General features: G+C 38.1%; 1 protein-coding gene and 1 long non-coding RNA gene across 2 annotated transcripts; one reads left to right on the top strand and one right to left on the bottom strand.

The window, feature by feature from the left end:
* The first annotated feature begins 2,176 nt into the window (after nt 1-2,176).
* Nucleotides 2,177-9,647, top strand: LOC141569332 (apolipoprotein R-like). Its single transcript, XM_074322187.2, has 4 exons — nt 2,177-2,397; nt 5,648-5,818; nt 8,486-8,661; nt 9,227-9,647. The coding sequence occupies exons 1-4, from the start codon at nt 2,313-2,315 to the stop codon at nt 9,359-9,361; spliced, it is 567 nt and encodes a 188-aa protein (XP_074178288.2). The 5' UTR covers nt 2,177-2,312; the 3' UTR covers nt 9,362-9,647.
* On the bottom strand, nt 7,972-16,063 carry LOC148756637 (uncharacterized). Its single transcript, XR_016022764.1, has 2 exons — nt 15,802-16,063; nt 7,972-10,511 (listed from the first exon to the last, which is right to left on the bottom strand). It is a non-coding gene; the product is annotated as an uncharacterized LOC148756637 (long non-coding RNA).
* Between the last annotated feature and the right edge of the window lie 511 nt (nt 16,064-16,574).

Raw genomic sequence — 16,574 nt, 5'->3', positions numbered from 1 at the left:
CCATCTATGTCCCATGACAGTTTACCAGGTTCATAGTTGCAATGCTACAGCAAGCCAGGACTATCGATACTCCACCTGTCACCAGTGATGGAGTCTTCATTGCCTGTTGGCTGGTGTGTGATCCAGCTCTAGAATCCCATTCTTAGAGTTTGCTTCATAGGTCCACTTGTGATATAAACGATCTTCAGTCAGTCAGTTTCTCCACATTCAGATACATGTAAATTTTGGATGGTGTGCTCTTCAGGAAAAAGAAAAACAAAACTATAAGGGAATGAAGCAGCACGATAGGGAAGGAAAGGAGCTGAGTAGCGATGGGTTCTCAGGTTAAGTGTAGACTTCATGATGAGCTCTATAGCAAAAATTGCACCACAGAGTTGTCCAGAGTTGAGGCAAGGAATCAGGGCTGTGTGCCTCAATATCATTTGGGCATTGGCTGCTCTTAGGGTGTGGGGTGTAACTTCCTAGGTACATTAAGATGAGGTGGCTCCTGTCATCCCAGCACATCCTCTGGAGAAGATCATAAGTCTATGCCATTAACTGCAGCACCAGCAGCATGTAGAGGGTGGGCATACCGGTGGGTCAAGGCCAACAGTGTTGATTTCATCCCAAACATCTGGTTCAATGTCCTGACAGGAAACCATTATTGGCCAAAATGTGGACATTATTTTCATATAAAGAAAAAGCTTGTATTTAAAGAATCAGTCTTTGGCTCAGAATTTGGCTTGGCCACTAATTATCTGAGAGGTTTGAGGGCAGTTTCAATCTCAATCTATCAGAACTTGTTTCCTCATCTATGCAATGAGGAAGCTAAGACCCATGCCACAGGGTCTTTTGAGGATTAATTATGATGATTTATGTAATGTTCTGGTACACTACATGCTTACAGATTAAAAGTAGGTGTCTGGTTAATCATTTATATTATTATCTCTTTATCGTGGTTCCTCTTTCTAAAGGAAAAAATCATTTAGTGGATTTATTTGTCTTCCTTTCTGTCTAGGAAGTTGAAATTTAATTGTGCTTTCCTCAGTATTCCAAAGAATTTCACTCTGTTATAGTTGGTAATTCTCGTCATTTAGTTTTGAGAGATAAGCTTTTTGGTTATTATGGGTATGTAGGAGTCATTCCAACTCAGCTGAATAGTGAAGATCACTTTAGGACAATTCCCAGAGCTTACGCTTTTGTTTAGACAACTATCTAAACATAGATATCCACAGGTGTTAGGCAAGATGTAGAATCCAGGTTCATAGTTTCATCTGTCCCACTTAAAGAGACTAAATTTAGGGAATGATCTGGATAAGGCAGTCCTATGTAGTTAAGAGAAACTTAGTCTTGGGGTTAACAATTGATGAAGAATAACAAATGTGCCTTCTATCCACTTGGCTCTTCGTGCGTAGAGACAAAACACTGGGCTTCCCCCAGATCCTGCATTATTCACATATTCAGAAAGTCATACTAAATCTTCCTTTCTTCTTAATTCATTATCCTCAACCATTTTACTTTCAGTGCATGATTTTTCTGTGCTGCAAACACAGATCAGAATTGTTTCCACACTAGAATAGTTTCATAGAGTGAATCGTTTGGTGTTTTATGTACATCAGCAAGCCCAGGGAGTAGGGTAAAGACATCCCCACTAAAGTATTATAAGAATAATTATTGTTTGGACTGCATGTTTTTAGTATTTTCACACTTAGAGATTTGTGTTACTTTGTTCTGGCTAGACCATGGGCTATCTAGAAAGAAATTTAACTTTCTAGAAAAACAACAACAACAACAGCAACAACAACATTCTTCTATGGACAATTCATACCCCTGACTGAAGAAACAAGTTTCCTGGACAGGCACTGTTCTTGGACAGTTTATTGTTTCCCATGCTATGACTTGTAATTCCTGGCGAGCCCGCCACATACACTTTGTATTCTGAGCTTCAGTTCTGGCACCTTTGCCTTTGTTTACTCAGAAAGGAGTCATGTGTACATCCAGAAAAAACTCATTACGTGTGCCATCTGAACAGCAATGAAGTCTTGGAGTTACAATAGTAAATATGTACAGAACCCCAGAGGGCTCTTACACCAAGCCCCAGACTCTTCTCCTCAAGAAGGGGGCCTTATCAGCTTGCCCAGACACTCAGCACCTGGTCTTCTAGTCGCTCCCCCCCGCCCCGCCCCTTTAGTGACACAGTGCTGGCAGTTTCCCAAGGCTGAGTTCCTTGGCTTAGGAACCGTTTCAACTGTTACTTAGAAAACTTTTCTTCATCTTGATTCAAGGTGTCTGCGAACGCCGAGTCCCAGCAGGCGCCCCTGAGACTCTGCACCATGCCCCGCAAGGTGCAGATCACTGCCCCCGCCCTGTGCCTCTTTGGGGTCGTGACCCTACTGCTGTGCCCTGCTGTCCTGTGTGGTGAGTACAGTGGTGGTTACGGGGGGAAGAAGGTAGTTTCTCTAAGATATGGTGAAAAATACCCTATCAAAAATTAATCAAATATAGTCAAATGGTGGTAATTCATAACCTTTTTGAAAGAGTACAATCAACTATGTTATTAATGAAAATAATTTTAAACTATAAAAGAAACTCCTAGATAAAGGCTGTTGTTGTGTCTAGAATAGTTCTGTTGACATGTAAAAATCCTTGTGAGGCTGCCTTAGTAAGAAATAATCTCTAGACTGACCACTGCAGTGTACACCTGAAGCTGAATAATGAATAATGAGTGTCAACTATATATATATATATATATATATATATATATATATATATATATATATAGTCACAGGATGTGGAGGACAGCATAGGGAATAGAGTTAATGGAATTGTAACAGCTATATATGATGTCAGACGGGTAGTAGATTGGGGGAGGGAGTTATCACTTTATGAGGGGTGTAAATGTCTATTACATTGTTTTATATACCTGAAGCTAATAACAAAAATAAATAATTTCTAATTTTCAAAAAAATTTCTTATATTTAAATGCTCCAAAATACTTAAAACACATTTATTTTCCAAATAGGTTAATTATACTGTTTACAATCTTAGTGATTGATTGGAAAAAAATTTCCATTCATAAAGCAAAAATATTGTGTGATATCACAAATACTGAGGAAATTTTCTAGAGTAAAGTATAGGGAACTTATAAAACTACAAACCATTATATAAATTTAAGGTATTGTTATTGCAATGTAGGGAATTTTTTTGCAAATGAAGGCGAAATAAAAGCGTTTGAGAGAAACTATCAGACCTGGTTGAAGATCTATTGCTATGGAAATTAATTTGTTACATTATTTAAAAGGATGTGTCCTTTAAGCAAAATTATATTTTTCTCTTGTGTTAGCTAACATTATTTTGATCTGAGAGAATTAATTTTCATAATAAATTAAAGATATTTATAAACATATTCCCTGAAACAGCAATCATGGCACAAAAATGGAGGAGTTGGAATAGCTTAGAAGGAAAATCTTAACTCTAAAATAATAGATGAATGTTCTTATGTGAGTTAGAAGATTGATTGAAAAGTGTGGAAGCCATGCTTTCTTCATCACTGAGAGTGGTTGGGGGAAAGCATGGATTTATTAAGGAAGAATTTATATTTGGGAGTTGATTTTTCACATCAGACATAAGAAAATTATTGAGGAACAGTATTCATTTAAGTTATAGAGTCAATATAGAATAAATAACTTTATGCTCAAGGGATTTTCAGTTCTCCAACTTTGTCTTTGAGTTCCTCTCTTAGAGTCTGAGGTAGTAGAGAGCCATATTAAATTTGTCAACATCTTTATTATGATAGTTCTTCATGTTTCTGTTTCCCGTCCCTTTTCCTTCTCTTCCCTCACATCTTCCCATTACCTATTTCCTCAACCCTCTGACATGACATTTAATGTCTTTCAACTCTGACTTGAATCTCCCTTTCTGACTCTGCCTCTTCTTTCTCTCACAGTAACAATCTTCTGATGCCAGAGACTTTGCTCATGGCCTCAAAGTTGATCTGCCTCTACTATCTTATCTACTCAACTTCTACCATTCCTTCAAAATATATCTCCCACTTAGTCATGGATGCCTTCTCTCAATATTTTAGTCCTTGGTTCTGTTAACACCTTCTCCTATAGAACTCATTTCCTGTCCTAATCTCCTGGCACTTTTATGACTAGTATTATGATATAACTTTTTATATGGCCATATCATGTCTTTTTAAGTACATTGCAAGTATGGCCCTTAATAATTACCTGAAAGACCTAGTACAGAACTTCATATGTTTATCCATAAAAATTATGAGCTACTTTTTATATTTCTATAAAGGTACTTAATCTGAGGTTTAGGAAAAGCTGTATGGAATCTCTTGACTTATACACAGGTGAATTAAACAGAATTTACCTTGGAATTACTGTTATTATGTTTTCTGAATCTTCCATAGTTGAAGATTTGGGAGGAGTGGAGGTAAGGGAAACAGTGTTTGACCTGAGCTGATTCTTGGTTTCATGGGTGTTTAAAGCTTTCTTTCTTCCATGTGAGTTTGTTTGTTTATTTGTTTGTTTTTGTGGGTACTACATCATCACTGAGGATCTGCTAACTGCAGTTTCTAGGGTATGGTCAAACCCATCTCCGATTCTTGTTGATTTCTTACTCTTTCCTATCTCCTAGATATCTGGCAACTCCTAGAGGTTTTTTTTTGGCCCAGGCCTTCCTCCCACCTCAGGTGGTCCTTTTGGACTGACCTGAAGACAACTTCACAATGGCTGTCTTTCTCAATGCAGGTCATTTCTAATCCACAAGAAGTACTTACTCATCGTTTGTTCTGCATAATGTCAGAAATACTGACCATTCTCAAAGCAGCAAAATCTGTCCTTCACTCTCACCATCAGAGCCCCTGTACAGCCCATTTAATGTTCCTTCCAAACTGAAAGGAGGCATATCAGGCTTTCTCAGTGGGCTACTCAGAATCCCTCTGTCAATGTGAAGGAGGAACACACTCGTATACCTGCCTCATCTGGGGACAGGAGTGGTGCTCACAGAATATCAAAAGCTTTACAAAAAATACTTCCCCAAATATTACTCTTAAAAAAAAAAAAATCAATCCCTTACCTTTTGATGTCTTTGATTTGGGTGAGGGACTTAAGAATTTTTTAATTGGTTCTGAGCCACCTACTTCATCAATTAAGAGGTATTACTTGACATAGCAAGTAACAAGAATGTTGTTCTTTAGCCCAAACTTCTATTTTATGGCCTTTTGAACATCTATTGATGCCATGTAAAGTAAGTGTCCAATGATTGCTACAGAGAGTAGAAAAGAGCAGATTTCCAGAAAGTAGCAAGGGGCATTTGAAGATACAAACCTGCGTTTAATCTGCAAGTTTAATTCAAGTTACGGGCATTTATATAGAATATTTTACCCTTCTAAAGTGTGTTTCCTTTTCTCTAAAATGGATATGATGATAGTATTGCCTCACAGTGTGAGGATTAAATGGTATAACATATATAAAATAATAACACAGTGGTAAAGAACTCAATTAATCATTCCTAGTAATTTTGTCAAGGAAATAAATATACCTCAGCAGCATAATTTAATGATTTAGTTCTATAAAATGGGAAGAGTCCCTCAATCTGAATTGTTAATTAAATTAAATAGCTCATTCTCTTCTACCATTCTCTTTCACCATTCAAGATTGCAGAAAGTTTCCTAGCATTGCCCATGGATCTTATCAAGACAGAAGTTCATTATTATCCTTTACGACGGTGGTGCACTATGAATGTGATGAAGGATATTTTCTGGTTGGAGAGCCCCAAATCACCTGCAGAAATTCACAGTGGTCATCTCCAGCCCCTCAATGTAAAGGTAATTCCAACTTGATGGTCCTTGCTAAGAAGGTAGAAGAACCACCATGAAAGTTCAGATAGTAGTCTTCTCCCAGCTAGAATAAAAAACTTAGAAATTTGTATGTTATCTGCTTATTTATTCACTTCATGTTGTTAATATTAATAATGCATACAGTACAATACTTTAAAAGCATGAACCATCACCCAGTTTATCACACTGTTACCAATTGTGTATATTTTCAGAAGTAATCTAGAGGGCCACTTTTTGCTTTGCTTTTGTAAAATTTTTTATTTAAATATAACATATTACTGACTCTGGGTGGTGAACACACAATGTGATATATAGATGATGTAATACAGAATTGTACACCTGAAATCTATGTAACTTTACTAACAATTGTCACCCCAATAAACTTTAATAAATAAATAAATAAATAAATAAATAAATAAATAAAACATACTACAGAACTGTGTACAAATCTTAGGTGTACAGGTCATTGACTATCATAAAGTGAACCCACTTGTGAAACTATCACTCAGGTCAGGGAGCACTACATTTACCAGCACCCCAGAAGTGTCCCACATGTCCTCTCTTTTTTACTCTGGATTCTTCTCCTCAGAGGAGGTCACTATTCTAACACCATGGATTAGTTTTGCCAACTTTTAAACTTTGCACAAAGAAAATCATGCAGGTACTTACTCTTTTGTGCCTGACTTCTTTCCTCAACATTATCTTTTGGAAAATCATCTATGTTCTTACATGTAACGATAGTTTATTCATTTTCATTGCTATAGGATGTTCCTTTGGAGGAATATACCATATCTTATAAAAGTTTGAGTTTTTAATGTTTTAGGCTATTATGAGTAACAATTTTATGAACATTCTTGTGCATGTCTCTTGGTACAAATGTGCATTTCTGTTAGGAATAAACTTAGGAGTAGAATTGCTGTTTCATAGAGTATTCATGTATTCACCTTTAGTAGATGATACCACATTTTATTCAAGACTGGTTGTAACAATTTACATTTCTACCAGTAGTGTATGAGTGTTCTAGTTTTGATAAACAGAAGTTCTACATTCAATTTAGTTCAATTTACCAATCTTTTTTCTTGATGTGGGAGCCTTTTGTGTCCTGTTTAAGAAATGTTTGCCTACAGCAAGGTCATAAAAATCTTCCCCTGTGTTATCTTCCAGAGCTTTATTGTTTTACCGTTCACGTTAATATCCCCGACACAATTGGAATTCTTTTGGGTTTATTGTGGAAAGTAGAGGTCAAAATTTGTTGTTCCCCAGTGAATAATCAATGAATCCTGCACCATTTATTAAATGAACCATAGTTTCACACTGCTGTGCAGTGTTACCTTTGTCATAATTCAAGCATCCATTATGTATGCTTCTGTTTCTGCACTTAGAGATAACAATTTTTAATTTGAGAGTATCAGTGAAGATTTAGAAAAATTTTAGTGAGTACCTGCTTAAGTTTGAATGAGGACTCACAGATAAATTCCAAACATTCCCTGAAATATCTGATATATTCATTAGAGCCTCATGCTAGCACCTTCTCATAACAAAATTGACCTGACAAGAGATTTTGGTTGACCATTAAGATTAGGTGTGCCCATGTGCTCCAATGTTCATTGCAGCTTTATTTACGGTGGCTAAGACATGGAAACAATCAAAATGACCTTCGATAGATGAATGGATAAAGAAGTTGTGGTATATATACGCAGTGGAATACTATTTGGTGGTAAGAAAAGATGAAATAGGACCATTTGTGACAACATGGATGGAGCTTGAGATTATAATGCTAAGTGAAATAAGTCAGACAGAAAAAGCAGAGAACCATATGATTTCACTGATATGTGGTATATGAACCAAAAAGAACAAAAGAACAAGGCAAACAAATGAGAAACAAAAACTCATAGACACAGACAATAGTTTAGTGGTTACCAGAGGGTAAGGGGGTGGGGGGTGGGGGGTGGGAGATGAGGGTAAGGGGGATCGAATATATGGTGATGGAAGGAGAACTGACTCTGGGTGGTGAACCCACAATGGGATTTATAGATGATGTAATACAGAATTGTACACCTGAAACCTATGTAATTTTACTAACAATTGTCACCCCAATAAACTGTAATAAAAAAAAAAAAGATTAGGTGTGCCTTTTAAAAAAAAAAAATCATAGTTAACAGCAGTGCAAGGGGCTAATTTCTCATCATTATCTCCATTTAAGACAGGAAGGTATTAATGATATGAGACTAAAAATTACATAGTTAAGATCATGAAAAGAGTAAGGTTTTGAGGTACAGTGGTTTTGAAAACTCAGATTCCAGGACCACAGTACCTAGGTTTTCATCATAATCAAGTCACTTAAAAGCTATGAAACCTTAAAAAAAATAACATAAAAGCAATGCAACCTTAGACAAGTCACGTAAACTATTTGTACCTAATTCTTCTCTTCAGAAAAATGGAGATAATAGTGTTTTATGTTGATAGTAGTATGTAGATTATTACTATTATTATTATTATTATTATTAATTTGTTATAATACAATGAATAGAGGTAAAGAACAACTCTCAGCATGCAGGTATAATTTATCAGTGTTTCTCACCCCTCAGTATTCTCTATTTTTGTAAGATCTTATTCTGAGAATCACAGATGATCAAAATTGTGTTTCCATAACAGCTCTGTGTCTGAAACCAGAGATAGAAAATGGGAATCTGTCTGTGGATAAGCAACAGTATATTGAATCTGAAAATGTCACAATCCACTGTAACTCTGGCTATGTTATGGTCCGCTCTCAAACTATCACCTGCACAGAGAACAAAACCTGGTACCCAGAGGTGCCCAAGTGTGAGTGGGTAAGTGGCACACATTTCCAGGTGTTCTATCACATTCTAAAACTGGTAGCCTGCTCCAGCGCACGGTCCCAACCAACACTGATGAGATCTCTGACTTTTGTCAGGACTCATTTCTGACTTGTTTAAATCACTTTTGGAATCAACAATTTCACCCTCAAAGCACTTGGTGAGCTCATTGACGCAAGTTTTAATTCTCTCATTTTATAGTCGGAAGGACCAAGCCTTTAGTGGGGATGGTAAGATCCAGGTGACTTGGCCCCCAGCCCTGTGTTTTCTACTTAAGTGCTGTGCTTTGGCAATAACCATCTGAACCCACCCTTCAGTTGTCCCTGAAGTGACCCCCTGGGTGTCTTCTGGAGCACAGTTCCTTCCCGGCTTCGTTGGTCTGAACGCTGGGGTGAACGCTTTGCTGAGACATAAAGTATCTTTCGGGTTTCTTCCATCAGGCCTGAGGAGGGTGTTGATATTCCAATTGTGCTGTCATCAGTGAGGCATCCTGAAGGAATCTTCTACCTTCACAGTTTAGCAAGAAGCCTCTCAAAATTCATCCTTTTATCTCTTTTAGGAAGTCCATCATGGCTGTGAGCAAGTGCTAGCAGGCAGTAAACTCATGCAGTGCCTCCCAAACCTGGAGGATGTGAAAATGGCCCTGGAGGTGTATAAACTGTCTCTGGAGATTAAGCGACTCAAGCAAGAGTAAGACTTCAAGAGGAACACCATTTAGAAACCAGTACATTCATTCCCCTCCCTTATACTTCCCCCGACGAAAATATAAAATTAGGTACATTTCTCTAATTAGCAGTTCTACTGTTCCTTAAGTATTATTATTTACTGAAATAAAAAATAAACCCACCTGTTTTAGGAGAATCTGTTGATAGTACTACTGATAATATGGAACTATTGATGATTTATATCTGAGTCCAGCTTAAGCTTCTGCTTTCCTTGATTTGGTGGAATGACAGAAATAAATAATTACCTGTCAAAAATCTAGTGTCTTTGTTTCCACTTTGATTCCTGTGTAATGAAAAATGAGGGCCCTATTGGAATCACTTACTAATGTTTCTCTGATTATTGTTCTATTCGATTTTACTATACTGCAGGGTATATGTGGTCCTCCAAAATACATACTTGTGCCTTACCTGAGGTATCTTTATCCTACATCTTTACTTTCTACTTGTCCTTCAGTACCCAGGCCAAATAGCTCATCTTCCTCCAGGTCTTCTCCTTTCTCTCCCTATTTGATCACCAGTATTTCTCCGGAACATCTTCTCACTTCCTCTTTGTATTTAAGGTACATTTGGTTTTGCTTGCCTCTCCTTCCACTCAATAATAACCAGCTTGAAAGTCTTTGAAAGTTCGATCTATGTGTAACCCAGACATTCTTCTTGGGTTTGCTCAAATCTTCCCATCCAATCTGATCACTTTTTTCTTTAACATTTTAGTTAAAATGGCTTTAGCATCTCTCTTATGTTCGATTCCCCAGAAGCAGACCCTGAGTTGAGGATTTGTGTGCAACGTAATTTATTAAATAAGTGCTCCAAGGAGAAATGGGAGAGGCAGTAGGGTGAGCAGGACAGGACAGGAAAGAAGCCTAGCAGGGCTACCAGGCAAAGTCCCACAGAGAGTGGCGTAGCCTTGTCCCAAAGGGAACTCTGGACTGTGAATTTGTTTGACTTTTGTCCCAATTCCAGGCAAAGGAACTGGGCTTTCATTCTGCTGTACCAGCCAGTTATTGGTGAAGGGCCACTCTGGGGGCACACAAGCCCCCAAGGCATCCAGCCGTCTCTGTGCGGGAGTGGTGGTGGGAGGGATGCATGTGGGGGGTAGCTGTCCAGCAGCCTAAGGGAGTCCTGCCAAGAGAGTAGAAAATCTGACCGTTAGAAACCAAAGCACACAGAAACCTGCAGAAGAGTGCACAGGAATGGTGAAAGGGATGCGAGGAGCTGGATGGAGCTTACCCCACATGTTCCTCTTAGATCTCTGGATATTCTTGGGAGCCTTGTATTTCTGACAGCCACCACTTTTTCCCATTTTTTCACCTCCTGTGAAATTTCCTTCTCACTCACGCTTACCTCTCTGGTTGTCCTCTGCTTGCCCACCACATCTTCATCAGTAATAGAGAACATTGCCTCTTTTCCTTGATTTTTTCAAAATAACAGTCACAAGAAAGTTGTGTCGTTGATTTTTACTAAAGCTTTAGAGTTAACAGAGTGGTATATGGTTGGCTACACAAGATTGGACTTTCACACTGAATGTCATATAACTGTGATCTTAAAAGACCATTGCCTTTCAATGCCACCTGGAATCTCTTCTAGCTGACTTTCTCAGCATGACCTTGCCAGCCTCCGGACTTTTCTGGTCTGCCTCAAATCTCTCCTTGACATACACCATCCACTCTTGCTCCCACTGCCCCACAAACCCATTTCTCTTCCCTTTACTAGGGAAAGCATTTTAGCTCTCTATTACCCCCTCGTCTCAGGGCTTTTATATCCAAAAGAAACAGTTTGGATATTTATTTATATCCTCAAATAAACAAAGGGCCATCTATTCCAGATGTGGGCACCAAGCTGTAGAGAAGATTCACGGGAATCTCTGAAATATGAGTCTTTCCATATTTCTTCCTCCTCATTCTCTACTGGGGGCAGTGTGGAGACATTTTCACACTGATGTGAATTATGTCACAATTTTTTGTTGTTGTTAATTCTAAGTTAATGATACATAATTATAATTATGGAAGTAATATATGCATGTAAAAATAAAAATTCAAACCTTACAAAGGGGTTTATAAAAGTGAAAATAAAATTCTTCTTTTTCTACCTCAGTCCTACTCTGTTTTGAGCTTTTCTGCTGATTAGCTTAGTCACTCTGAGTAGGATGCACACACTATATCATTTGACTTTTAATTTCTAAACCATATATTTTGATTTCCTGCTACAAATGATCAATATAGCTCCTACTTTTCCTCTCCTTTCTCCATTGGTCAATTTCATTTAATTTTATGTTCTTTTATTGACTACTTATTTCTATAACTTTAAATAATGTACTTAAACCACTATTATTTATGCAAAGTTATTTTAATAATTTAGTATTTTATTAAAATAATACAAGCAAATAATTAAAAAGTCAAATAATTCAAGAAGGCTTGTAATGAGAACTCTAGTATTCTGACCCATTTCATTCCATCCTTTGGTCGTATTCCCCCCAAAAAACCACTTTCTACTCCTTTAGCTCTTTCTTATGATATTTATCTACATATTTCCAATAATATCCTCATTCTATTTATATCGATTTATTACTTTTAAACATTATGGATTGACTTACTATTAAGGGAGAATAGAGTTTAGGCCCTTTACAGTGTCATCTTTCCTCACAGTGTAGTTACATTCTACTCCTTGGTTAAATTAATTCAATGTTTGCATTATTATGACTAAGCAAATCTTGATCTTTGCTAAGCCAACATAAGCCAAGCAGACAACTCTTTAATGTTTATGGCTCTAATAATTTTCTTTTTAAATATTTGTTTAGTTTTCTATGTTCCTGTTACAGATTCTTGCTACAAGTTCCCGTAGATCTGTCATAGTCTCAGACACATCAGACACCGTTTCAATTCCACACACGTCCCCACCACACTCCTTGAGACTTCCTTCCCAGACCCTCTATTCAGTACTTCTGAAATGAATCATTTACTTCCTTTTTTAAAAATACATGAAACCATAATTATTATTATTTTTTAATCAACAATTATTTTTTTTACAGAAACTGTATATTTACTTTTATTTTTTATTTTTAAACTATTTACTTATTTTGACATTCAATATTATTTTATATTAATTTCAGGTGTACAGCTTTATGGTTAGAATTTTATATAATTTACAAAGTGATCCCCCTGACTAGTCTAGTACCCACCCAGCACTATGCATAGTTATTACCACATTATTGACTATATTCCCTATGTTTTACTTTATATCCCCAGGATTATTTTGTAACTACCAATTTATACTTCTTAATCCCTTCACCTTTTATACCTTGCCCCTAATCCCCTCCCATCTATCACCCCAATAAATCTAGTATCCATCTGACACCGTACATAGTTATTACAATATTATTGACCACATTCCTTATGCTATACCCTACATCCTCATGATTACTGTGTAACAACCAATCTGTACTTCTTAAGCCCTCCCCATTTTTCACTCACCCTCAAATCTCATCCTATCTGGCAACTATCAAAATGTTTTCTGTATCTATGAGTTTGTTTGTTTATTTTGTTCTTTAGATTCCACATATAAACGAAACCACGTTGCATCTGTCTTTTGCTGTCTGACATTGTACACTCAGCACAACAGCTCCCAGGTCCATCCATGCTGCTGCAGATGGCAAGAACCCATTCCCTTCCCTGTCCATTGTATATATGTACCACCTCCTCTTTATTCATTCATCGAGTGATGGACACCCAGGCTTCCTTCATATCTTGGCTATTGTAAACAACGCTGCAATGAACATATGGATGCACACATCCTTTAAAATAGCATTTTGGGTTTCTTTGGATAAATACCCAGAAATGGGATTACTAGTTCCTTCTTTGACTCTTGTTAATAGCCTTTGTTTTAAAGTCTATTTTGTCTGGTATAAATATTGCTGCCTCAACTTCTTTAATATTTCTATTTTCATGAAATATTAGTATCTTTTTCCATCCCTTTACTTTCAGTGTGTGTATGCCGTTTGATTTGAAGTGAGTCTTTTGTAAGCAGCTTATATAAAGGTCTTGTTTGCTTATGCTGTGTGGGATACAAATATGAATAAAAAAGAATCAGTGACTCAAAGAGATGAGGATCTAGTTGGAGAGGAGGACAAGGGTGCAAGTAAAGAAAGCTCCTATAAGACCCTGATCCTAAGAGCCTTACGTTAATTGTTATAATGGCCAAAGGAAAGAGAAGTCACTTCTACTTGGGAACAATGCAATTAACTATTACCTGGGGAAAGTAACATTTGAGAGAGGTCTTCAAGGAAAAGGACAATTTAGGGTAGAGGGTGACGTGGGTGTTGTGCTGTGTATCCCAAGTCCCCAAACCTAGCCGACAGTACGGAGATGGTCACATACACACTAGTTAGGGGGAGCATTTGAATTCAGGAAGCCTACACATAGATAGAAGAACCTAAAATGCTAGGCTAAGGACTTTGTGTTTCATAGAGTTGATGTAGGGAGCCATTTTTAATAAGAAAAGTAACTAATGTGATCAAAGAAGAGCAATATTATGGATCGAAGCTATTTGGGAGAACGTCGATTTGGCAGCAGAAAGAGGATGGACTGGAGGGAAAGAGACTAGAGCCTGGTAGCCCAGGAGGTTATGTCAACAGCCAGGGTGAATGTATGGAAGTTCATTTGATTTTCTTGATGAAATTTCTGCATGTTGGACAGGAAATGACTTGATGTGGAAGGCTTTCCAGCACTGTTATTCATAACGCAACAATCCCTCCCAGTTGTTAAGAAATCTGCCCAACTTTCTCAACAGAAGTAAACATTGTAGACATTGGAATGTTTATGTTTGGCCCCAAAATGGCTCTGGAAACCACGTGACATCCAGCCCAGGTGAGGCAGGCAGGGCGACCACACAACTGATTATCCACGCCAGGACGCCTTTGAGAATGAAAGCCAGCACTGGGACAACAGGCCCAAATTGGCTCCGTCCTGGGAACATAAAGACCACTGAAAACTTCTCCAATCAAGTCATTTGACATATTATGTGAAGTATCCCTTCATATGCTTATTTGCCAATTGTATATCTTCTTTGGTGAGATGTCTATTCAAGTTCGGGCCCATTTTTAAATCTTGTTTGTCTTGGTTGTTTGTTTTCTTATTGTTGAGTTTTAAGAGTTCTTTGTATATTTTGGATAACAGTCCTTTGTCAGATATGTGTTACAATTAAAAGCATCTGCTCTGTGAAAGATACTGTCAAGAGAATCAAAATATAAGCCACAGATTGGGAGAAAATATTTGCCCCAATGAGAGACAGGGGAATCTGGTTTCCCACCAAAACTGGTACTGCAAATGGGTCTCAAGAGACCCCAAATGGCATAAAAGCCCAAACCGGTACCCAAGACAAATGAGGTCTTGGCAGCTGTGCAATTGTCTCCCTGGGGCCAGCCTGCCACTAGCAGCTGTGGATCAGACTGGCTGCAGTGCTCCATCCCTGCTCCTTCCCTGGCGAGAGAGGGAGTGAACTCACCAATTAGCGTCTGGTCCCATACTGTTCCATCTGAGTCTGAGTCGCCAATTTGTTACCATGCAAAAATCCAGCTGTTCGTCACACAAAACCCAAAACTCAAGAGGCCAAGTTGGTAAGAAAAGGTTTTATTCCAAAATGCAGGTATTTCCTAATACCGTTTGGAACCTTCAAAGAATAGCTTTTTCCTAAGTGACAGGAATGTTCCCATATAGTAATGTCTTTCATAAGGACCTAAGGCTCAGATGTCTGTCTGAACCTTATAAGTGGGCAGATTGGTTCTGGAAATCCCACGAGCCTAGGTTTTCTTGCTAGGTTTGTGGCACTTCCTGCTCGTGCTGAGGCCAGGAATAACATCGCAGCTCCCTTAGCACTTCTGGTTTTAGTTCCTGGGTGGCAGGTGAGGGGCTGGGGGAATGTGGGAGGCGGAAGGGAGGAAAGGAGAGGTGGGCTGAACCAATATATGACGCAGAGGACTTTCAACTGGTATAGATACAGAGCCTCCCTTTTTTAGCTTAAAACACAAGGAAAAAGGAGGGTAAAACAAACTGCAGACAAACAAAAACAAATAAACAAACAAATGAATGTTTATAGGACACCTGGCACAGGAAGACCTGCTGCATACAGCAAGTGCTTAAAAAATAGAAGACCATTTTTGTAATATTACATATAGATATTACATAGGTAATAAAACTACAATAAGTTTTGTTTCTGTGTTGAGGCCCAATTGTGGTACCAGTTTGCGTCCTCTCAGGACTCAGTTGCAGTACTGATTTTGGTGGGAGAGACCAGGTTCTGACCCCCAGCTTCTCATTATTGAGGATTTGGTGTGAGTACTCACATTTGGCTTCGTTTTGTCTATATGTAATTTGGAATATGTCCAATACCACTTTGAAAGGAAACTGCCCAGACTTACTTTCCAAAATCTCAGATCTGGCCCCTTCGCATCCAGTGCAGTTTTGAAGTTTCCTCTTCTGCCGTCTTCAGTAAGCCCCCAGCTGGGCTGTGGCTCCCCCCATGTAAAAGTTGCATGGTTCTGGGTGTTCAGGCTAACAAATTAGCCCAATAAGATGGATAAATGAGTCATTCTGACCCTCCGAAGTCCACTTAGAATGTGTTATTTATGTTCACTGGATTTCATAATACTAACCAAATATTTACCATCTCTTTGCTTTTAAAAGAAGCTGAGTCCTCCTAGCCCATATGAAATCCTGAAATGTCGTCAATCAGGTTTATAGTGGGGTTAGAAAGATTATTTCCTGGTTCATTCTTGTCATAAAGAAAGGCACAGTCTTACCAGGAAAAATAACTTTTCTCTCTTTGCCTCTTAACAGTTTTGAGGTGGCTTCTTCTGTACGTCTGTAGATGTAGGGCTTCAGTTCAGCTAGACTTCAGGTGATTCTCAATAATTGTTGTTCTGTAGTTTAGTTGTAACTGATGTGGTCCTGAGAGGAGGCGAGCACAGCCTTTACCTACTCCACCATCTTGACTGGAAATCCCCAAACTGTTTACTTTTAAATCTTAGATCTTTCCTTTTCTGTTCTCTTTATTACTTTGACCCCAAGTCTTTGTCTGTTTTGATTTATTTCCTCATTTTTGCTGGGACTGATCCTTCAGAAAGTACCTAAGAAAGGGTGCCCAGGAAGTAAATTTCTGAGTCCTTACATGTCTTAAAATATCTTTTTTTCT

This window comes from Rhinolophus sinicus, chromosome 11, assembly GCF_057876585.1.
Source record: "Rhinolophus sinicus isolate RSI-liver-muscle chromosome 11, RSI-T2T, whole genome shotgun sequence".
Classification (NCBI taxonomy): domain Eukaryota; kingdom Metazoa; phylum Chordata; class Mammalia; order Chiroptera; family Rhinolophidae; genus Rhinolophus; species Rhinolophus sinicus.
The sequence above is the reverse complement of the archived record's forward strand: the minus strand, read 5'-3'. Positions and strand labels throughout refer to the sequence as shown.

Bases quoted from the DNA above. Each gene is read 5' to 3' on its own strand.
- LOC141569332 (XM_074322187.2), top strand. From the start codon at position 2,313: ATGCCCCGCAAGGTGCAGATCACTGCCCCCGCCCTGTGCCTCTTTGGG. The intron at 2,398-5,647 runs GTGAGTACAGTG...TCACCATTCAAG, and splicing joins GTGCCCTGCTGTCCTGTGTG to ATTGCAGAAAGTTTCCTAGC. The intron at 8,662-9,226 runs GTAAGTGGCACA...TATCTCTTTTAG, and splicing joins AGGTGCCCAAGTGTGAGTGG to GAAGTCCATCATGGCTGTGA.